Source organism: Vicia villosa, linkage group LG3, assembly GCF_029867415.1.
Source record: "Vicia villosa cultivar HV-30 ecotype Madison, WI linkage group LG3, Vvil1.0, whole genome shotgun sequence".
NCBI classification, from domain to species: Eukaryota; Viridiplantae; Streptophyta; class Magnoliopsida; order Fabales; family Fabaceae; genus Vicia; species Vicia villosa.
Window position 1 is genome coordinate 158,102,622 of NC_081182.1, and position 22,297 is coordinate 158,124,918.

At 38.5% G+C, this 22,297-nt stretch overlaps 1 protein-coding gene and 1 non-coding gene across 2 annotated transcripts; one reads left to right on the plus strand and one right to left on the minus strand.

The window, feature by feature from the left end:
• The first annotated feature begins 8,678 nt into the window (after window positions 1–8,678).
• LOC131593779 (small nucleolar RNA R71) lies at window positions 8,679–8,785 on the plus strand. The gene has a single exon (XR_009281160.1). It is a non-coding gene; the product is annotated as a small nucleolar RNA R71 (small nucleolar RNA).
• A 12,859-nt stretch (window positions 8,786–21,644) lies between these two features.
• LOC131659248 (uncharacterized) lies at window positions 21,645–22,148 on the minus strand. Its single transcript, XM_058928460.1, has one exon. It carries the CDS (start codon window positions 22,146–22,148, stop codon window positions 21,645–21,647), a length of 504 nt encoding a protein of 167 aa, XP_058784443.1.
• Window positions 22,149–22,297: the final 149 nt, after the last annotated feature.

The window sequence follows — 22,297 nt, forward strand, 5'->3', positions numbered from 1 at the left end:
ATTCTATAGTTGGCTCCATCAACACATGAGAACCGAAAAAGAGCACTAATGCTTGCTTGATTCATGGTGTATTCTCGGTTGAATAATCGGAAGGTAGCGGTTCCGATAAGGTTGTGAGAAGCGTCGGTGGATGTGTTGTAAATGTAAGAACTTAGGAACTCCAAGGTTAACGCTTCGTATGTGGGGTAGTCGAGTGTGCTCACAAATGATAAACCCGTTTGCTGGAGTAATATTTGCACACCGGTTTCGTACAGCCCTAATCTTCGCAAACTATCGATATGGGCGAACCTTGATGCTTCCACCCCTCTCTGAGCGAAACGTCGGTATCGGTTTCGTTGAATTTCTCCTGCTTCTCCAATTCGGAAAGTAACACCGGGGAACTCTTCTTCATTTTGGTTGTTGAGGTTAGCCATAGCAAGTTTTCTGTTAGAGGTGTGAAAGAAAATTTGGAGAAATAGCAAAAAAATTGCTTGTGGTTCTATTTGTGGCAGTGGATGGTATATATAGCATAGTGAATAATGAGTAGATTGAATGAATGTTAAACGGAATCAAGGTGATGTTTGAATTTGAAGTAGAAAATGGGAATTAAATTGGCACTGAGAAGTTTGAACAGAAGGGAAAATGGTTGCCTCTGGTGCCTGAATGAAACAAATGCGCCACTTCTGCATTTAAAGAGGACGCCGAACGGCTAGGGGGAGGTCACGCCGACCGGCGTGAGACCCTCCCTGGTGGACGGCAGAGATGCATGCTGTTAGAACAAGATTTGTTCTGATCAATATTCTTATTTTGATGATAACAATGTATATGAATTTTTCTTGAGATAATGTGGTCCGCTAATTCTATGCAATTTCCATTTCAGGAAATATATAAAGAGTATGCACAAAATCAACGCAAGAACCACTGACTCAGAAGGTTCAAGTATGCAACATCAGAACATGCTCTCGCAAGACATCAGAAGATGGTCAAGCAGAATCAGAACATGGTCTATTGAAGCATCAGAAGAACTTGAGATCAGAAGCAGATGCACTGAAGTTCTCATGGTATCACGCTAGAAGCACTTCAAGGTCAGAAGACAAGAAGATGCTCTACACCAAGCTGTTTGACTCTGATGATATTCAAACGTTGTTTACACAAACATCAGATCAGAAGCAAGTACAAGATGGCAGGCTACGCTGACTGACAAAAGGAACGTTAGAAGCTATTAAAGGCAACGTCAGTAGACACAGCAAAAGCAAGGCTCGAGGTAGTTGACAAAAGAGTGAAACATTAAATGCAATGCTGTACGGATCACGCAACGCATTAAATGCTCCCAACGATCATCTTCTCAAACGCCTATAAATAGAAGTTCTGATAAGAAGCTCAATACAACACTTTTGCACAAACTTATAGAAACCCTGTTCAAATCAAAAGCTCTCAAAACCTCATCATCAACCTCACTTCATTACTGTTGTAATATCTTAGTGAGATTAAGCATAAACTTTAAGAGAAATATCACAGTTGTGATTATAGCTTTATAAGAAGCATTGTATAAACTCTTGTAAGAATTTACATTCATTTGTAAGAACTAGAGGAGATCAAGTTGTGATCGGATTCTCTAGAAAGTCTTAGAGGGTATCTAAGCATTGTGTTCCTATAGTGATCAGGTTGTGATCAGAATACTCTAGAAGACTTAGAGGTTATCTAAGTGGAAAACCATTTTAATCTTGTGTGATTAGTGGATTAAATCCTCAGTTGAGGTAAATCACCTTGTCAAGGGTGGACTGGAGTAGTTTGTTAACAACGAACCAGGATAAAAATAATTGTGCAAGTTGTTTTTATCTTAAGAGTTTTGAAACTACACTTATTCAAACCCCCCTTTCTAAGTGTTTTTCTATCCTTCACATGCATGCGTGCATTCAGACTGTGTTTGCTCTGCGTGTGCGCAGCGTGTTGCAGAGATTCCTCTTTGACCAAGACTGCATGTAATGCTATAGGACCAACATCATTTGGCATAAGTGACTTTGACTGGTAGTCAAAGTATTTATTGCGTGTGTATATAATTTTAGCAGAGTAGATAATAGCTTATATCAGTATAAGCATTTCATAACAGTGTCACAATAAAGCATAAGTAGCAGACTGTTATTTTACTGTGTTCCATATATTCATTAACAGCCATATTTATGAGTTAACCGTAGCAGTGAATATTATAATGAACACAAACATTAGCACATAACAGAGACAAAATCAGTGGTGCACACACATAGACTTAGCAGATAAAATAAAGTAAAAACAGAATAAAGGAAATACCGAATTTTATTAAAATCAAAAACGAAAATTGAAATTTTGTTCTAAAAATTAAATCCTAACTAAGCATTCCCTTTCCATACACTTAAACTAGACGATGTCCTCATTGCCTAATGTAAGAGTTAGAAATAAAAATTAGCGGTCTTCAATTAGCCACTTTTCGGAGGCGGGATGGATTGAAAGTGTTGATGAAAACTATCGAGATTTGCCATGACCAAATCCATAAATCCGTGGAAATCTCCTCGGAGTCTCCCTAAATCGGTACGAAGTACGGCAATGTCGTTCCGAAGGGTCTCTATAGCAGCAGTGTGGTCAACCATAGGCACGTCCTCATCAGGTGTAGTATCAATGTCATAGTAGCCAGTCGGTGTCCTCGGATCACTTTCTTCTTCCTCGAAGTCATTCTCACCTAGTCCTTCCAAGTCATAAATCCAATTTTCTTTTGTGTGAACACTTGTGAACCTAATGAAAGGTAGAGCAAAATGATTAACTGATTCATAATTCACAAGAAGCTGATAAGGTGGAGACTCGTAGTTGCTAATCAGGCTCTTGTTGAAGCAAAACTCCATGTCCATGGATTTGAATCCTCCATAAGGAATAAATCTGGCAAGCGGGCCCCTCAAAGATAAAGCACGTGCGATCTTAGTAACAAGACCCCCTACAAGGATAGGACCGATGGTATCTTGGGCCAGAGTGGCCATCCTAGCAAGCATAAATGAAACTCCCATAACCGGTCTGGCTTGGAAAACACACATCATAATGCCTAACTCATCCTTAGTTAACGAAGTGTCGCCCAAAGGTTTTCCAAGAAGTGTGAAAGCTAGAATCATCTGGAAATACCTAATGGCGGGATTGTGGATTTCTGAAGAGAGTCGTAGATCATTCTGGTTTCTACCAGATATGGTACTCCAAAAGTAGTCAACCATGTTATCAGGGAAGTACTCATCATCGACTTCCATCAATGCGTCCATGCCTGTGGGAATCCTAGTAGCTCGGCCAACTGACGGGTGGTAAAGTGGTAGGTGAATCCAAACAATCTGAATGAAACTCTTCCTCTGTTGAAACCTAATCCAAGTCTAGGCTCATATCGGAGGGAACTCAGAAACTCTAAGGTCAGGTTGCGGAAAGTGGGTGTATGGGTGGTAAGGAGATCCTCCCATCCAATCTGATGAAGCATAAAATGCACACTTTCCCGGATACTTAGAACTGTCATAGTCGAATCATGCGAGAAAGCGATGAGACCCATCTAACGTTGTGCCAGAATCTCATATCGTCTCCGTTGATCCTCACTCCCAAAATTAACTACCATGTCATCAATGAAATCCATCTCTAAAGTCAGAAAAGTGGTTAGTACCCTGGAATTTTTATAAAATCAGAGAGAAAAGTTTTAAGTTAGTATGATTTTAAAACAAAGAGTTAGTATTTTGAAATAGAGTGCAAAAAGAAAAGAAGATAAATTTTAATAAAACATTTAAAATTAAAATTAAAATGACTTAACGGAAAATTAAAGTTAAAAGGTGGGTTATCTCCCATGAAAGCGCTTTGTTTAACGTCGCAAGCTCGACGAATCGATGGTTAGTTCTACGATTCGACGATTAATTCTACGAGCTTAAGACTATCAGTGTAGTCTTTGTTTTCAACAATATGGTAATGTTTCAATCGCTGCCCGTTTACAACGAAGCTATCGCTCGATTTTCCTTTAATTTTGATAGCGCCACTCGGATATACTTTGGTAACTTCGAATGGACCAGACCATCTTGAACGAAGTTTTCCTGGGAATAGCTTAAGTCGAGAATTAAACAGTAGAACCACATCTCTTTCATTGAATTCCTTCCTTGAGATGCGTTTATCGTGCCACTTCTTTGTTCTTTCTTTATAAATCTTAGCATTCTCGTAACCATCTAATCTAATTTCTTCCAACTCATTGATATCCAATAGCCTTCTTTCGCCTGTGGCGGTGTAACTTAGGTTTAAGGTTTTTATTGCCCAATAGACTTTATGCTCTAGTTCTAACGATAGATGACAAGATTTACCGTATACTAATTTGAAGGGCGTGGTTTCTATTGGTGTCTTGTAGGCGGTCCTATACGCCCACAGTGCTTCGTGTAACTTAGTTGACCAATCCTTCCTAGATGAGGCAACAGTCCTTTCAAGTATTTGCTTAATTTGTCTATTCGAGACTTTGACTTGTCCACTAGTTTGTGGGTGGTAAGGTGTTGCTACACGGTGTCGGACTCCATATTTCACTAAGAGTTTTTCGAAAATTCTAGATATGAAGTGGGATCCTCCGTTGCTAATGACTAATCTTGGTACACCAAATCTTGGAAAGATTATATTTTTGAATAGCTTAATAACTACTTGTGCATCGTTTGTAGGTGAGGCTACAACTCCTATCCATTTAGATACGTAATCGACTGCGACAAGTATGTAGTTATTTCCGAAGGAAGATGGGAAAGGTCCCATAAAATCGATTCCCCACACATCAAAGATTTCTACTTCTAAAATGCCCTTTTGAGGCATTTATTCTCGCCTAGATATGTTTCCAGTGCGCTGACATCAATCACAGTTTCTAACAGCGATGTGGACATCCTTCCACAGGTTGGGCCAAAAGAGACCTGCCTGCAGAATCTTAGGGGGCATCATGGCAATGATGTATTATGCTTTCTATCTCTTCTTCCAGAACACATCGGCGGAATATTCCATCAGCGCCTCTCTTGAATAACAAGGGTTCATCCCAATAATACTGTTTAAGGTCATGGAAGAACTTCTTCTTTTGTTGATAAGTCATGTCGGGCGGTAACACTCTCCCAGCTAGGTAATTGACGAAATCGGCATACCATGGCAGTGTGGTTCCGGTGCTTAATGTCTTAACGGTTTGCACTTTAGGTTGTTCAAATGTGTCGCTTTCGGATTCTAAATGTGCTATCAAGCGTTCATAAGGGAAATCATCGTTGATTGGTGTTTCTTCCGTCTTAATGCCTTCCATCCTAGATAAATGGCCGGCTACAACGTTTTCGGTTCCCTTTTTATCTTTGATTTCCAAATCAAATTCTTGTAGTAGTAGGATCCACCTTAGTAGTCTGGGTTTTGCATCTTGTTTAGCTAGTAGATACCTAATGGCTGCATGGTCGGTGTAAACTATTATCTTTGCTCTTATCAAATAGGAACGAAACTTATCTAACGCGAAGACCACGGCCAGAAGTTCCTTTTCAGTTGTGGCGTAGTTCATTTGCGCAGGGTCTAAGGTCCTACTTGCATAGTATATTGCGCAGAGTTTCTTATCTTTTCTTTGGCCTAAGACTGTTCCTACAGCATAGTCGCTTGCATCACACATAATTTCAAATGGTAAATTCCAGTCGGGTGGCTGCATTATGGGTGCGGATATAAGAGCAGCCTTTAGCACTTCAAAGGCTTCAAGACATTCATCGTTGAAATTAAACTCAACGTCTTTCATCAGGAGGCTAGTCAGAGGTTTAGAGATCTAAGAAAAGTCTTTTATGAGTCTTCTGTAGAAACTTGCATGGCCAATGAAGCCTCGTATCTCTCTAACTGTTTTTAGGGGTTAGAGGTTTTCTATTACTTCGATCTTTGCTTTATCGACTTCCATTCCGCTTTCGGAGACTACATGTCCAAGTACAATCCCTTGTTTAACCATAAAGTGACACTTTTCCCAGTTTAGGACGAGGTTAACTTGTACACATCTATCCAATACTTTTTCTAGATTTGAGAGGCATCCTTCGAAATCTTCCCCACACACAGAGAAATCGTCCATAAAGACTTCCATGATGTTGTCTATGTAATTGGCGAAAATTGACATCATGCATCTCTGAAATGTCGCAGGGGCGTTGCATAATCCGAAAGGCATTCGTCTATAAGTGAATGTTCCATAAGGGCACGTGAAGGTTGTTTTCTCCTGGTCATCAGGGTGAATCGGAATTTGAAAGAATCCTGAGTAACCATCCAGGTAACAGTAATAGGAATGTTTTGCTAAGCGTTTGAGCATCTGGTCAATAAAGGGAAGAGGGAAATGGTCTTTCCTCGTGGCTTTGTTTAACTTACGATAGTCTATACACATCCTTGCTCCGGTTACCTTTCTCTCGGCTATAGATTCGCCAGACTTGTTAATGGTAACTGTTATGCCTCCCTTCCTTGGCACACAATGGACCGGACTTACCCGCTGACTATCAGAGATTGGATATATGATTCCAGCATTCAGAAGTTTGGTAACTTCATCTTTAACTACTGTGCTCAAGATAGGGTTAATCGTTCTTTGATGCACCCTTGAGGTTTTACAATCTTCTTCCAACATGATGCGATGCATACATATGGAAGGACTTATTCCTTTCAGATCAGCAATGTTATATCCTAACGCAGATGGATACTTTCTTAAAACTTGTAATAGCTTCTCAGTCTCCGTGGCTCCTAGCTCTGCGTTGACTGTTACTGGTCTTTTGAGCTCATCGTCTAGATATTCATATCTAAGAGTCTTGGGCAATGGTTTAAGGTCCAAGGATGGTTTCTTTGGGCAAGGCATAGGGTTGGGTGTTAAAGCTAAGCATTCGCTTAAACTATCGTCTCGATTTTCCGGGCGCCAATTGTCATCTTCGAAAATCAGGGGCATCAGAATCCTTATAACTTCAGAGTAAGATTCCTCCGATAATCCTATCTCTCTAATACATTCATCAATAACATCCACCAGATAACATGTATCTTCTATAGCTGGGGTTTAAAGGAATTGTGTTAGAATAAACTCGACCTTCTCCTCGCCTACTTTGAATGTCAACTTGCCTTTCTTTACGTCTATAATGGCTCCAGCGGTAGCTAGAAAAGGTCTTCCTAAGATTACAGGAGTATCAACGTCTTATTTTATGTCTATAATTATGAAATCCGTAGGGATGTAGAATTTTCCGATGCGGACGAGTACATTCTCAAGCACGCCTACAGGATACTTGACAGATCGGTCTGCAAGTTGTACTGACATCTTGGTTGGTCTTAGATCTCCCATGTTTAGTTTCTCGTAAATGGATAAAGGCATTAGGCTAATACTAGCTCCTAAGTCGCATAAAGCTTTGTCTATGATAAATTTTCCTATATTGTAGGGTATGGAGAAACTTCCTGGGTCTTTCAGCTTGGGTGGCATTTTATTTTGAATTATTGCACCACATTCAGCAGTGAGTGTTACGGTCTCATTGTATTCTAATTTCTTTTAATTCGATAGGATTTCTTTTAGGAACTTAGCATATGAGGGCATTTGGGTGATGGCTCCTGTAAACGGAATTGTGATGTTCAACTGTTTAAGAAATTCGACAAATTTCTTAAATTGCCCTATGTTTTTAGATTTCTCGAGTCTTTGGGGGTACGGGATAGGTGGTTTATAAGGTGGTGGAGGTATGTATGGCGCTTCTTTCTCCTCCGTCTCTTCTTCCTTGTCCTTTTGCTCTTTCGGATCACTCGGTTTATCCTTGGGTCTACTTTCCTCCTTAGTTGTCTTCCTAGGGCTTTCGAACATAGTAGGGTTTTTAAGCCTAGGGTCAGTCGGTTCATCCATCTCTCTACCACTTCGCAGAATGATAGCATGAGCATGTCCTTTTGGGTTTGGTTGTGGCTATCCTCGAAATGTCCCAGCAGGTGCGGCAGTAGGTGCTTGTTGCTGTGCCACTTGAGAGATTTGTGTCTCGAGCATCTTGTTGTGAGTGGCCAACGCGTCTACTTTAGTCGCTAACTGTTTGATTTGCTCATTAGTGTGCACGTTCTGGTTTATGAAACCCTTATTAGTCTGGGTTTGAGTGGCTATGAAATTTTCCATCATTATTTCTAAGTTAGACTTCCTAGGGGCATTAGGAGCAGCGAATGGTGCCTTTTGATATCCAGGTGGTACACTGGGTGCTTGACCAGGTGCGTACAAAGCATTATTGTTCTTGTACGAGAAATTAGGGTGATTCTTCCATCTTGGGTTATACGTGTTTGAGTAGGGGTTTCCTTGAGCATAGTTTACTGGTTCGAGGGACACTCCTGCCAAAAGATGGCAATCGAAAGCAGCATGTCCAGTCATTCCGCATATTTCGTAATTGGGGGAAACAGCAGCCACGGCGGCTACAGGCGCTATAGTGAGGTTTTCAATCTTCTGAGTTAGGACATCAACTTTGGCGTTAACGTGGTCGAGGATACTTATCTCGTACATCCCACTCTTCGTTGAAGATTTCTCTCCAGAAGTTTTCTCTGATTGAGCTCTCTCGCTTCCCCATTGATAATGGTTTTGAGCCATACTTTCGATAAGTGTGTAAGCATCAGCATATTCTTTATCCATCAGTGCGCCACCTGCGGCGGCGTCAATTGTAAGTCTCGTATTGTAGAGGAGACCATTGTAGAAGGTATGGATGATTAACCATTGTTCTAAACCGTGATGCGGACAAAGTCTAAGCATGTCTTTGTATCTCTCCCACGCTTCGAATAAAGACTCGTTGTCTTTTTGTCTAAACCCATTGATCTGGGCTCTAAGCATGGCGGTCTTACTAGGTGGAAAATAACGTGCCAGGAAGACTTTCTTAAGTTCATTCCAGGTCGTGACAGAATTGCCGGGTAAAGACTGGAGCCAAGCTCTAGCTCTATCCCTCAGTGAAAAAGGAAAAAGGCGCAGTCGGATAGCTTCCGAACTGACACCATTTTCTTTTATAGTGTTTGCATATTGCAAGAACACTGACAAATGAAGATTAGGATCTTCCGTCGCATTTCCAGAAATTGGTTTTGTTGTACAACTGACAACAACGATGGTTTTAACTCGAAATTATTCGCCTCAATAGCAGGAGCAGCGATGATATTGTGAGGTTCAGCTTGCGAAGGAATAACGTAAGATTTGAGAGGACACAGCTGTTCTCCCATGTTTAGTTCTTCAACTGGTTCAGAAGTAGGAGTAGGAACAAGAGTGTGAATACGTCGTAATCTACGTGATACAGTGATAGAACGCTTTGGTTCGGGAATTGGCAGCACTAAGTCTTCACTTCGAGAGCGAGTACTTGGCATGCACAAAGGGAATTAGAAAAATTGTTGCCTTAGTCTCTACAACGTAACAGTTAATTACAATTATCGACTAAATTAGTCCCCGGCAACGGCGCCAAAAACTTGATCGCGACAATGGGGTATGTCTGTGGTTATGACTGCAAGTGCACAGTCTATCGCGTAGTTTTAAAAGATATCGAACCCACAGGGACTAAGGATCGACCTAATGTAGTTAATGCTACTACGAAAATCTAAGGCTAATATTCAATTGATTATTGTTTGGTACGGGGTTAAAAAAGAAATATTATTAATTTAAATCTAGGATAATAATATCGGTATGTGATGGTCGGACTTCGGGGATCTAGTAAGCCATCGATGCGGATCGTAATTTAAAACCACTTTTCCGTAGAAATCATTAGTTTAAAAACCCTCTTCTCACACTCTCGTGTTTAATGATTATGATTTCACTATTAAACCTAAGTGAGTGCTCTCGCTGTATCAATTAAAGTTCAAAGTGATTTTTGAAAACCAATGAAAACTAATTATCCTTAAAGCGCTCTCGCTGTATTTAAGGTTAATGCCTAATTTCTAAGGTCCAGTTAAAATCTCAAACTCTCGTTTTTATTGATCCTAACTTCTATTTGTTTTTAACTCTCGTTACAAAACAGTTTAATTAAGCGTTTAGAAACATCAGCCAGACAAATAAATTTGATTAATAAACTTCATCAAAGTATTACTCGATTCCCTTGATTATGTGACCATACATACCGATAAAAGGTATTTAGCTGGACATGGTTTTAGTAGATAAATCAGAGCATTTATAACATATATTAAATAACCCGGACATAATTTGATAAATTAACACAAACAAACTATAGTAATTAAATGCAAATAAATAAACCTGAATTAAATTGCAGACTGGAAAATTGTATCTTGCAGTACCGAATCTTGAATTCGGGACGAAATTAAAGGCTGAAACTAAATCTACTCCTAGAACTAATATGAATTCTGAAGCTTGAAAGGAAAATTGAATTGCAATAGTATTTCCGGTGTGGAAATCTATTGCAGAAAACAGTTTGGAAGAAGTGGACTTGAGCTGGAAATTGAAGTTGCAGAGAAGATGTAAATGACGGCAGTAGGGTAAAACTTCGTAACCCTTTCAATAATTCTTGAAGGGTTTATATAGAGCTCTCAATTCTTGGATTTCTAACTTGTCTCGTATTAGTTGTTGTTCTTTCGGCAGAGAAAATGGAGGAGAGAAAGTAGCGCAACGCTCTTCTGGGCTTCAGTGTGTGACGTAAAGTGACACACGTATATTAAGGAGGTTCCGACCGGCTGAGGAGGGGCTGCGCCGACCGGAAGGTGGCCTAGTGCGCCATCCGTCCTGGGCTGCCTCAGTCTGGGCCTTTTGGCTTCTTCCTTTGTTGCTTTTCGCACCTCCTCTCTTTCTTGCATCTTTTTATCTTTTTAACTTCAATTTTTAATACTTTTTCTTCCTTTTCTCACATGAGCCAATAATTATTCAATTACCTGAAACACAACGAAATACTGGCATAACACAAAATAAAATAATAAAATCGAAATAAAATAGGATAATAATGCATGTAAATTAAGCTAAATATACGATACGTTTTCACGTTATCACAGTGCCTACAAAATCCTCATTACCATCCTTCTCTAGAGAGCTGATCATCTTCTCAAGAGATATCTTCCTTGCCTTCATCTCTTTGCAAGTCTCTTTCAGCATAGTTATGATTTCAGCCTTACTGGATGATGATCCTTTCTTGGATGTCTCACCCGGTGTCATGACAACGTCTGGAACATGCATACCCTGAAACAATTTATAGTGGAAAGACATAACACTTTCCCTTTTGCAAATGGAATCAGTTTCAACCAAGATGCCTGGGTGCTGATTTAAGATGATGTCACATATGAGAGGAGGAAATTCTATAGGGCCTTTTATACTGTAGCTACAAGCATGTTTCATGGTCTGCTAAAAAATGTAGGTACCATAGTCAAACTTCACTTTTGTACCAACAGCATAGATAAATCTTCCAAGAACAGTTGAAACAGTAGACTTGTGATTTGTTGGCAACCAATTAGCAGCCCCAATCTTATGCAGTATTTCATATTTCATGCTTAGTTTACTAGCAGACAATTTTCCTTTCAATGGCCAGCTCCTGACTTAGTTTGCAATGATAACTTGGCATACCTTGTTATCAGAGACTTTAATCTCAGGTTGAGCTTCATCAGACCTTCCCAATAGGTTTTTAATCACAGTAGACGAGAAGTTAACACATTTTCCTCTTACAAACAATTTTCTGAATTCCTTGGATCTTTTGTCAGCACACTCTTCAGAGAGGTTTACTATGAACTCTTTGACCAGCGTTTTATAGCATTTACTCAGATGGACAACAGTTTTGATTAGGCCAGCAGCATCAATCATGTTCATTATGTCCTTACAGTCACGAGTATTTTGAGCCAATTCCCTCTCAAGGGCCAATCTCTTTTGATACACTAGCAGCCAGCTTGCTAGTTGTTGGCTTCTTCCCTAATGGAATGTCATGGACATTCACCTCAACATCAAACTCAGATTCTTCAACCGCTCTTGCCTTCCTTTTCTTTGGAACAACCTTGCTCCAAGATTTTGAGGGACCAACTCCAATACTTTTAGTTCTGCTTTTTACAGGTCCTGCAGAGGTACTCTTCTTCTTGACAAAATCTTTGGAAGGGCTTTTAACTGCAGCTTTCTTCATAGGAGAATTCTGAATCACAACTTTGTCTTTTCTCCTGGTCGTGATTCTTTCGGCTACACTAGGGTTTACATTAGCAAGCAAATCATTGTTAGAGTACTCATCTAAATCCACAACATTTGTACTTGTTCTAGCCTTTGCCCTTGGACTATCATCAGCTTCAGAGTTTCCGATGTCATTGACATCCTCCGTGACATTGGTGTTATCAGCATCTTCTTGAACCTCTTCATTTTCCTTCTCTTCAGTCATGTGAGTGTCACTACCAGCAGTGTGAACATCACTATGATTGCTCTTAGAAGGATCAGGGATCATGCTTTGAAGAGGGACAGATATCCCAGGGACCTGATAATTTTCATCCAAGATCCGTTTGACAATCTTAGCTATGGAGTTATGCACATATCTTGTTCCTTCTTTAGTAAGTTCCTCACGAAGCTTGGATGATGAGGGATTGGAGCCCTTAGTACGAACACTCTCCTTAGGTCTTCTTGCATGTGCTGTTCTTGGCTTTGTAGTTGGCAAATCTTCAGCGCTAATCATCATCTGAGGAGATAAATTGAGAGCCCGTTTAAGGTTAGTTGACTCATTAGGTGTTGCAGTGTCGGAGGTCGGAGACACTTTCTTTAGGGAGGAAGCATTTGGTTGTTGAGACATCTTGAGAATCTTTAGAGAGCTTCTTGAGACACGATTGTGAGGTGCTTCGGAGCAGTTCAAATTCAGAAAGGTGTTGATCAGATCAATAGAGTAGGTTGCCGTCTTTTGTAGAAAATTAGGAGTAGGGGGGAACTTGACACAGGAACTAAATAGGGGAAGTTTCAAATAATGGATATTTAAAAAGCCCAAAGTGTATTCCCCTAATAGAATTAATTGCTATAATTCTGTTTGGCAGAAAATACCTAACATACCCTTCATTTTTTCAGAGTGATTTTCATCTATGGTTTTGGTAGTACCATAAGCAAAAAACAGATCAGTATTCCCATAATTTTGGATGATCTGAGGTTTTAAAGTGTTGTCGATTGATGTTACAGCATTGGAGTTAGAGGGACTTTTTGATTTATTGCTCACTCTTAATTCATCAACGGATTTTGATGTTAAGACATCTGTTGTGACATCTTCACATGCTCCTGAGATGGTTGGCTTAGTTTCTTTCAGGGCATTCATCTTTCTGGTTGCTTGTTCGTTAGGTCTTGTGTTTGCTAACTTTCTTTCCAGTTCAACAATATTTTCCATGAAACTTACACTTTCTTCTAGTAAGAATCTATTAGTGGTCCTATACTCCCGCACTTTTTCACACAGTTTCTCATTTATTAGACATGTCTCAGTAAACCCAGCAGCCAGTTCACTGACGGTGAGTTCTCCAACATATGATTCTTCATCAAATTCATCAGATTCATCAGCTTCTTGACAATCACCCTTGATTTCTTTTCTGATCATGGAGTAGGTAGAGGGGTAATTTGAGGTGTTAGGCTTCCATATGTAGCAATTATCCTTAGATCTAAATCCCTTTATGACTTCTTCATTTTCACCATTTGTGACAATGCATTCTTCTTTAGTGAACCTAACATTGAAACCTTCATCACACAGTTGGCTGATACTTATAAGATTTGCAGCCAATCCTTGTACAAGTAGGACATTGTTCAGATTAGGAACCCCATGACCTCCTGTCTTGCCAACACCTTTGACTTCTCTTATTTCTCCATCACCAAGAGTCACATAACTGGTTCCCTCAAGTTTGATGTCTACTAATACGTTCTTTCTTCCAGTCATATGATTTGAGCAACCACTATCAAGGTACCAATCTTCCTTGGTAGGCATTCTTAGAGAAGTATGTGCTACTAGAGCAACATTCTTGTCCACCCACTGTTGCTTATTGTGAAGGGTATCATATTTAGGTTTGGCTTGATGAGTTTGGTTTAGATATCCAACTAGTCTGAAACAGAATGACTTTATGTGACCAAATTTTCCACAATGGTGACACCTCCATGTTTCGAATTTCTTCTTTGTATGGCCCCTTCTTCTGTTTCCTTGATGTTTTGACATTGGCGTTGACATCTGGTTAGTCACACAAGTTTCAGGTTCTGATCTTTTGCATCCTAAATTGGATTCAGGTTTATCCATAAATCCTAATCCAAACATGTTACCTACTTCCTATCCAAGTTCCAGAATCTTTTCCAGGGAGTCAGTTCCATTGTTCAGCATTCTAATCGATCTTGACATCTGATCTAGTTTGAAGTTGAGTGTGCTGACTTCACCATTGAGATGTACTATGGTTGCCAGAAGTTCTTTCTTCTCAACTTCCAACTCTTCTATAATTTTCCCTTGCTTCTCCCTTATTTTACACGCTTCAGTACTCTTGACACGTAGAACATTGTATGAGGCTGCCAGTTCTTCAAAGGTTGGATCCTTTTTACCGAATTTGTATTCAGGTGTACATACACTAGTTAGTGCAGCACATTTCTCTTCTATATCACTCTCTGAATCTTCATCATCCCGGGTGGTAGACAACCCTTTCTTTTGCTCTTTGGGGTAGATAGACATTCAGCTCTAATGTTTCCATATCCTTCACATCCATGACACTGAACCCCTTTTCCTTGATTGTGCTTCTCTTCTACTTTGAATCTTCTGCTTGGATCCTAAGTCTTGCTGATGTCATTGGAAGTGTTCTTAACATTGGGTCTGGACTTCTGATCAACCCTTTTAATAAACCTGTTGAATTATTTTCCAAGCATGGCTATGGCTTCTGATAAATTTTCATCACATCCACCATTGCTTTCACTTGAATTATCTTCTGTCTTGGAAACAAAAGATATGCTCTTGTTTTTATTTTCAACAGACTCACAAATACTCATCTCAAAGGTTTGTAGAGAACCAATGAGTTCGTCCAGCTTCATGTTGCTGATGTCCCGAGCTTCTTCTATAGCAGTCACCTTCATAGAAAATCTCTTAGGCAATGATCTGAGGATCTTTCTGACCACTTTTTCTTTAGACATTTTTTCTCCTAAGGCTCCCGAGTTATTTGCAATCTCAAGGACATTCAAGTAAAACTCATAAATGGTTTCATCCTCTTTCATCTTGAGATTTTCAAACTTAGTGGTAAGCATTTGAAGTTTAGACATCTTTACCTTGGATGTGCCTTCATGAGAATATCCCAAACTTCTTTAGCTAGATCACAGTGCTGCACAAGTCTGAATATGTTTTTGTCAATTCCATTGAACAAGGCATTTAGTGCCTTGGAATTTCCCAAAGCTAGCTCTTCTTCAATTTTGTTCCATTGTGCTTCAGGAATTAGAACAGTGGTTTCATCTTCCATAACCTTCTCAGGATGTTTCCATCCGTTTTCCACAGCTCTCCAGGCCTTGCTGTCCATAGACTTTATGACAGCTACTATACGAGGTTTCTAGTATTCATAGTTAGAGCCATCCAAGATGGGTAGTCTATTCCCAAACACTAACAATTCCTTCTCCATAGTACCAGCATTTTGTTGTCCCTAGATCTCACCCAGATGTAAACAGGCAGGGTGCCTGCTCTGATACCTATTGAAAATTCTATTAACTCACACGCGATGTTGTCTTGGATGTTATGACGTCCACAATTACACATAACAAAACGTTAGAATAGAAGTGCATAAAAACAGTAAAGAACACAGCAAATTGTTGACCCAGTTCGGTATACAACTATACCTACTATGGGGGCTACCAAGCCAGGGAAGGAATCCAATATAAGCATAATTAATTCGGAGATTAACTCCTCACTTAAGACCTACCCAATGTAATTCCAATCTATTCCCATACCTGAGTATCTCCACTCATTCCCCCTCAATCACATCAGTGATTACAAACAAACATTAAACAAATTAGAGAGAAGACAAACTTCAAAAACACACCTTGATCTGCTTAAAAGCTTTAATCAAGATACACACAGTCGTGCTTAAAATCTTAGAGTGACAAATAACAAAAACAACCTATTCCAATACAATCATATAAAAACAATTGCTTGGAGTACAAGATACTAAACACAGGTACAGAACTACGGTTCTTCACAATTAACAAACTTTCTCTCTGCGTTCCAAATTAGGATTGCAGTCTTCTTATATGCATCTCTTGGGCCTCGGGCTTTCCAAGAATCAAATTAGGGTGAACCAAGGTAACCTAATTTACACGTCATCTGGTTGTTACAGAACGTGCTGTCAGCAAAATCTTCTAGTCGAAATATTCAGCACACAATAAAGGGTTTCCTAAACTGTAAATTGAGGGAAATCAGGAAACACAATAATCAAACATAACAGCTCATGCTGTCAGACAAGGATGTCATGACATCGGTCATGACATTCACTAACAAAACCTGTATTAGCTTAACACATATGCAGCCTGCATAACACAATATAAATCATGTCATGACATCAGTCAAGACATTAAACATCCAGGAATATTTTACCACAAAATGCAGCCAATTTAAAACATCTACACCGTTTAGAAGCTGTCCATACCTTCCTTAACCAACCAAAAGGCCTCTAACCAAAAATCTCATTTTTCACTTAATTAAAGCTTTCTTTAAGCTCATCACTAGCCAAAACACAAACCAAACACCTACCAACCAAAATAAGCATCCAAATAGCTTATATTTATCATTTGGAAGCTATCCATAACATCCAAACACTCAAAAAGGCTTTGAACCAAAAATCACCATTCAAGAACCCCATTAAAGCACCTTTTGGACCAAAGTTGTCAAAAACAAATTTACTTGTGCGTTTCTTGGCCTTTCACTTTAGATACCTTTTATATCATATATAGAAGCTATCCAGGTCCCTGTTTCAAATCTGTAACAACTAGAACCAAGTGTTCTAGCCATAACTTTTTGTGTTTGTAGGTGGTATTGGGTTTGGAGAAAGAATAGTGATCAAGGTGTTCTAGCTGCCTAGAAAGCTTCATTGAGCATCACTGAAGGATTCCAGATTGGATTGGAAGTCCAGAAACATCTCCAAGCAAGGTATGAATTCTCATTTTCAGAGGTATTTGGCTTGATTTCGTGCATACTTGTTTGAGCATTGTTTTGATTGAAACTTGTTGCCATTTTGCTTAGAATCATGTAGGGATTAATAGCCATAAGGTTTTAGGGCCTGATTGTTAGAATTGATCATTTAATTTGATTTTGAATTTTTAGGGTTCTTAAGGTTTTTCTAGAAATTCACACTTATCTCTGATTATTAATGTTAGTTAATGTTGTAGTTAGATTCGTGATTAAATTCTGATCATTTTAGAGTCTTTGTTTGTCAAAATTGATTGAGTTTTGAGAAAGTTTGAATTTGGCGATGGATGATGTTCTTGGTTGTTCACGATGCTGAAGGTTGAAGATGAAGTGAGAAAATCATTTTGAAACATGGTTTATTTTAAGTTTAATGGTAGTTGTTCCTTAACGACTACATCATTATAGCAGGATTAGCAATTGTGTGTGTACTTAGCACTTTGTGACCCTTAGGTCTGGGGTTCGAATCCCCCTCGCCCCGGACCTTTTTCCTATTTTTTTTAGTTTTCCAAACTAACTTGTTTTCAAATAAAACCATTTGAAGTCATTCCTTTGTCACACAAGCGCGCTAGTTGGCTTGGTAATGTTTTGAGATACAACCTGAGTGTTCTTGGTTCAAACCCATTAAAGACAAAAGCCTTTTTTTTATCACTTGTTTATTTACTTTTTTATTTAACTTTCAAAAATCATAAAATATAGGTAAATTAATATTTTTAATCACTTCTTTTTTTTTTGTGTTTTATTTAATTTGTGTATTTTAATACCATGTTAAAAAATCCCAAAAAATATTTATTTTATTATCATTTTAAAATTAATTAAAAATATGTCCTTTTATCTTTGGAAAATCAACTAAAAATTGTTTGTTTTGATTATTTCTTTTGTAGAACTTTGTTAATGTTTTGTTAATAGTTGTTTAGGGTTAGTATAGATGTCATTGACTCTCTCATGTACCCTTAGACCATTTCTCTTAAAGAAATTGGTAATTAACAATTAAAATCAATTAGGTTTAGGAGTTTATTTTAAAACCCTAATTTGAAAACCCTAATTTTAAAAAACCTTAGGTTTAAAACCCTAACCAAAAAAATTTGCAACATGTTGATCTTTGTTTATCCATGTTTATTTGTGCTTGTACATACTTGTTGATTTTAATCCATGCTTTGTACTTAATTGTTATTTAAATATTATCTTTTATTTGTTTTGTTTATCTAACCCCATATTGATCCATCATATCAATCATTCATCATTCATACACGAGCTTGTATCCAAGGGTTTAGATACATCCATCTCTTGCTGGTTAATACTCACTTGTCCGTTCTTGTACATACATGAGGTATTTATTGTTAATTGCTTAAGCTTGATGTTTTATCCAAAGGATGAGAATGATATTGACTAAATTGTCAAGGTACTTAAATTCTTTTCCAATCTCTTTTACTTTTGTGTTAAATATTTTAAAGCTTTTCACTTGTTTGTGGTTTAGTATTGTTAAAGCTTAACCAAACCCTCTTGTTTTGAAACCTTGGTATTAAGAATAGAATTATTCCCGGTGAAACTATTCTTAATCCATTGATCTTGTTAAAACTTGATCCTTTTTTTTAAACATTGGTGTTAAGAGATGAATTATTCCCGGTGAAACTTCTCTTAACCCATTGACCTTGTATTTTTAAAGCTGGGTCCCTTTTGTTTTAATCTTTTTAAATATTTTAAAGCTTAACCTTTTAAAACTTATTAGGTATTTTAAAGCCTAATTCCCTTTCCAAAATTGTTAAGTATTTTAAAGCTTAACCTTTTAAACTCATTAGGTATTTTAAAGCCTAATCCCCTTTTTAAACTTGTTAAGTATTTTAAAGCTTAACTCTCTTTTAAAAACTTGTGAGTATTTTAAAGCTCAAACCCAAAAAGATTTTGGCCACTTTGGCCCCTTTTTTTCCTTTTTTAAAAGGGGCACTACAAAACCTCTGTCTTCCCTATTGCACTTAAGGGGTATGTAGGCCTAAGATGCAATATCTTATCGAGCTCACTTTCAAAAACTTCTCTTCCCATCTCCCCCTCTATTTCAAACAAGTTTTTCACATAGGTTTTTCACAAAAAAGGGTATTTATAAACAAAAGACAATAACACAAAAATAAAGAGGTCCCCATGGAGTACCATGGATATGAGGGGTGCTTAAAACCTTCCCCTTGTATAACAAACCCTCCGTAGCTAGAACTCTGATAAGTTTATTAGTTTTGATTTTAAAAACTTCTGTGGGTTTTATTCTCTCTTTCACCCATTCCTTTTTAGAAACAATAAAGCGCAGTGGCGACTCTATTTAAAATGAGCTAAGTCTTCCCATGACTCTAGTCTCACCAATTTCACTCCTACACATGCACCTTTGGAAAGTCGCTGGTGCATTGCACAATCATAAAGGCATCCTCCTAAACGCAAAAGTGCCATAGGGACAAGTAAATGTTATCTTTTCTTGATCTTCGGGAGCAATGGCTATTTGGTTGTAACCCGATTAGCCATGCAAAAAGCAATAATGCTTATTTCCAGCCAATCTATCCAACATCTGATTAATAAAGGCAAAAGGAAAGTGGTCCTTCCTTATGGCCTTGTTCAGCTTCCTATAATCCATGCAAATCCTCTAGCCAGTTACTGTTCTTGTGGGGATAAGCTCGTTCTTTTCATTGCTGATAACAGTCATGCCCCCCCTTCTTTGGAACATATTGAACATGACTCACCCATACACTATCAAAGATGGGATAGATGATCCTAGCGTTAAGCCACTTGATAATCTCTTTCTTGACTACCTCCTTCATGATGGGGTTCAGTCTCCTTTGGCTCTCCATACTATTCTTGAAATTTTCTTCTAAAAGAATTATGTGCATGCAAATAGTGAAGGATAGAAAAACACTTCGAAAGGGGGGGTTTGAATAAGTGTAGTCTTAAAAACTTGAACGATAAAAACAAATTGCACAGTTATTTTTATCCTGGTTCGTTGTTAACTAAACTACTCCAGTCCACCCCCACGGAGTGATTTACCTCACCTGAGGATTTAATCCACTAATCGCAACAGATTACAATGGTTTTCCACTTAGCCCACGACTAAGTCTTCTAGAGTATCCTGATCACAACCTGATCACTCTAGGAACAAATGCTTAGACACAAGCTAAGACTTTCTTAGAGTATCCTGACCACCACGTGATCACTCTAATTACAACTGCTTAGACACAAGCTAAGACTTCCTAGAGTATCCTGATCAACACTTGATCACTCTAGTTACTTATAAATTAATGTAATCAAATAAGAGTTTTAAAATGCTTCTGGAAAGCTATAATCACAACAGTGATATTTCTCTTAACGTTTAAGCTTAATCTCACGAATATATTACAACAGCAATGTAGTGAGCTTTGATGAAGATGAAGTTTCTGAGCTTTGATTTGAACAGCGTTTCAGCAAGTTTTTCAGAGTAAGTTCGTTCAGGATCGTTAACCTTGCTTCTCATCAGAACTTCATATTTATAGGCACTTTGAGAAGATGACCGTTGGGAGCATTTAATGCTTTGCATATTCCGTACAACAATGCATTTAATGTTTCACGCTTTTGTCAACTACCTCGAGCCTTGTTCACGCTGTGTCTACTAACGTTGCCTTTAATAGCTTCCAACGTTCCTTTTGTCAGTCAGCGTAGCCTGCCACCTGTACTTTCTTCTGATCTGATGTTTGTGTATACAACGTTTGAATAACATCAGAGTCAAACAGCTTGGTGCATAGCATCTTCTTGTCTTCTGACCTTGAAGTGCTTCTGAGCGTGATACCATGAGAACTTCAGTGCTTCTGCTTCTGATCTCAAGTTCTTCTGATGCTTCCATAGACCCATGTTCTGATTCTGCCTTGACCATCTTCTGATGTCTTGCCAGATCATGTTCTGATGTTGCATGCTGAACCTTCTGAGACAAAGCTTCTGAGCGCTGATTTGTGCATACTCTTTATATATTTCCTGAAAGGGAATTTGCAATGTATTAGAGTACCACATTATCTCACACAAAATTCATATCCTTGTTATCATCAAAACTAAGAATATTGATCAGAACAAATCTTGTTCTAACAAATAGTAGGACTGATACCTTTTATGTCAGCAACTTACCATGCAATAGCACTCTTGTGTCTCTTCAGAACTTCCAACAAGTGAATCTTTTGTTCTTCAGCCAAATTTGTTGCTATAAGTACAAGCAACTTCTGTCCTTCCTCCAAGTATGCATATTGAAAATGGTAAGGTAATTGTTTCAATTCCACTTCAGGAGGTTCCTGTATGGATGGTGAATTGAGCTTTTGACCAGACTCCAAGTCAAATATTTCCATAGGTTCCTCTCTTACTACTGATTTTTTATAAGGCCAAAAATGACTCCATCTTGAAGCAATTCCTTTACTTTTTCCAGCTTTTGCGTCAACACATCAATGGTCTTTAATAAGATTTTATGAACAATTCTGTCCCAGCAGGAAATCATTGAACAATCATCTTTTTCTTCCTCAGGATATTGTAATGCATTCAACACATTAAACACCACTTATTGACCATTTACTCTCATGGTGAGTTCACCTTTCTCCACATCAATCAACGACTTTCCGTAGCAAGGAATGGTCTTCCCAAAAGAATGGGAATATCCTCGTCAGCATCAAAATCCATGATTATGAAATCAGCTGGAAACATAAACTTATCAACTCTGACCAGTACATCTTCTATTTTTCTGTGGGGGTAACAAATGCTTATATCTGCTAGCGGCAAAGTGATGGTTGTAGGCCTGGCTGCACCTATCCCCAGTTTCTTGAATGTGGATAAAGGCATCAGAATGATACTTGCACCCAGGTCACGCAATGCTTTCCCACAAAATATTTCTCCAATGTTGCAAGGTACAGTAAAACTTCCAGGATCATTCAACTTAGGAGGAAGTTTGCCTTGCACTAGTTGACTGGGTTCTTGAGTGAGTGCAATAGTGTCAAATTCTCCTAATCTCTTTCTTTTAGTGAGCATGTCTTTCATGAACTTGGCATAATTTGGCATTTGCTCAATTGCTTCTATCAAGGGTATGTTTATGTGGAGCTGTTTGAGGATCTCCATAAACTAGCCAAATTGTTGCTCTTCTTTAGATTTCCTAATCCTTTGAGGAAAAGGAGGTGGTGGTCTCTCTTGGACAAACTTCTTCTCACTGCTTAGTTTTGTCAAGACTTCTAGTTGCCTTGCAAACTCTGGAGTCTTGCCACACTTGA

What these genes read in the sequence shown, in the direction of transcription:
- LOC131659248 (XM_058928460.1), bottom strand. Translation starts at nt 22,148, where the DNA reads ATGGAGATCCTCAAACAGCTCCACATAAACATACCCTTGATAGAAGCA.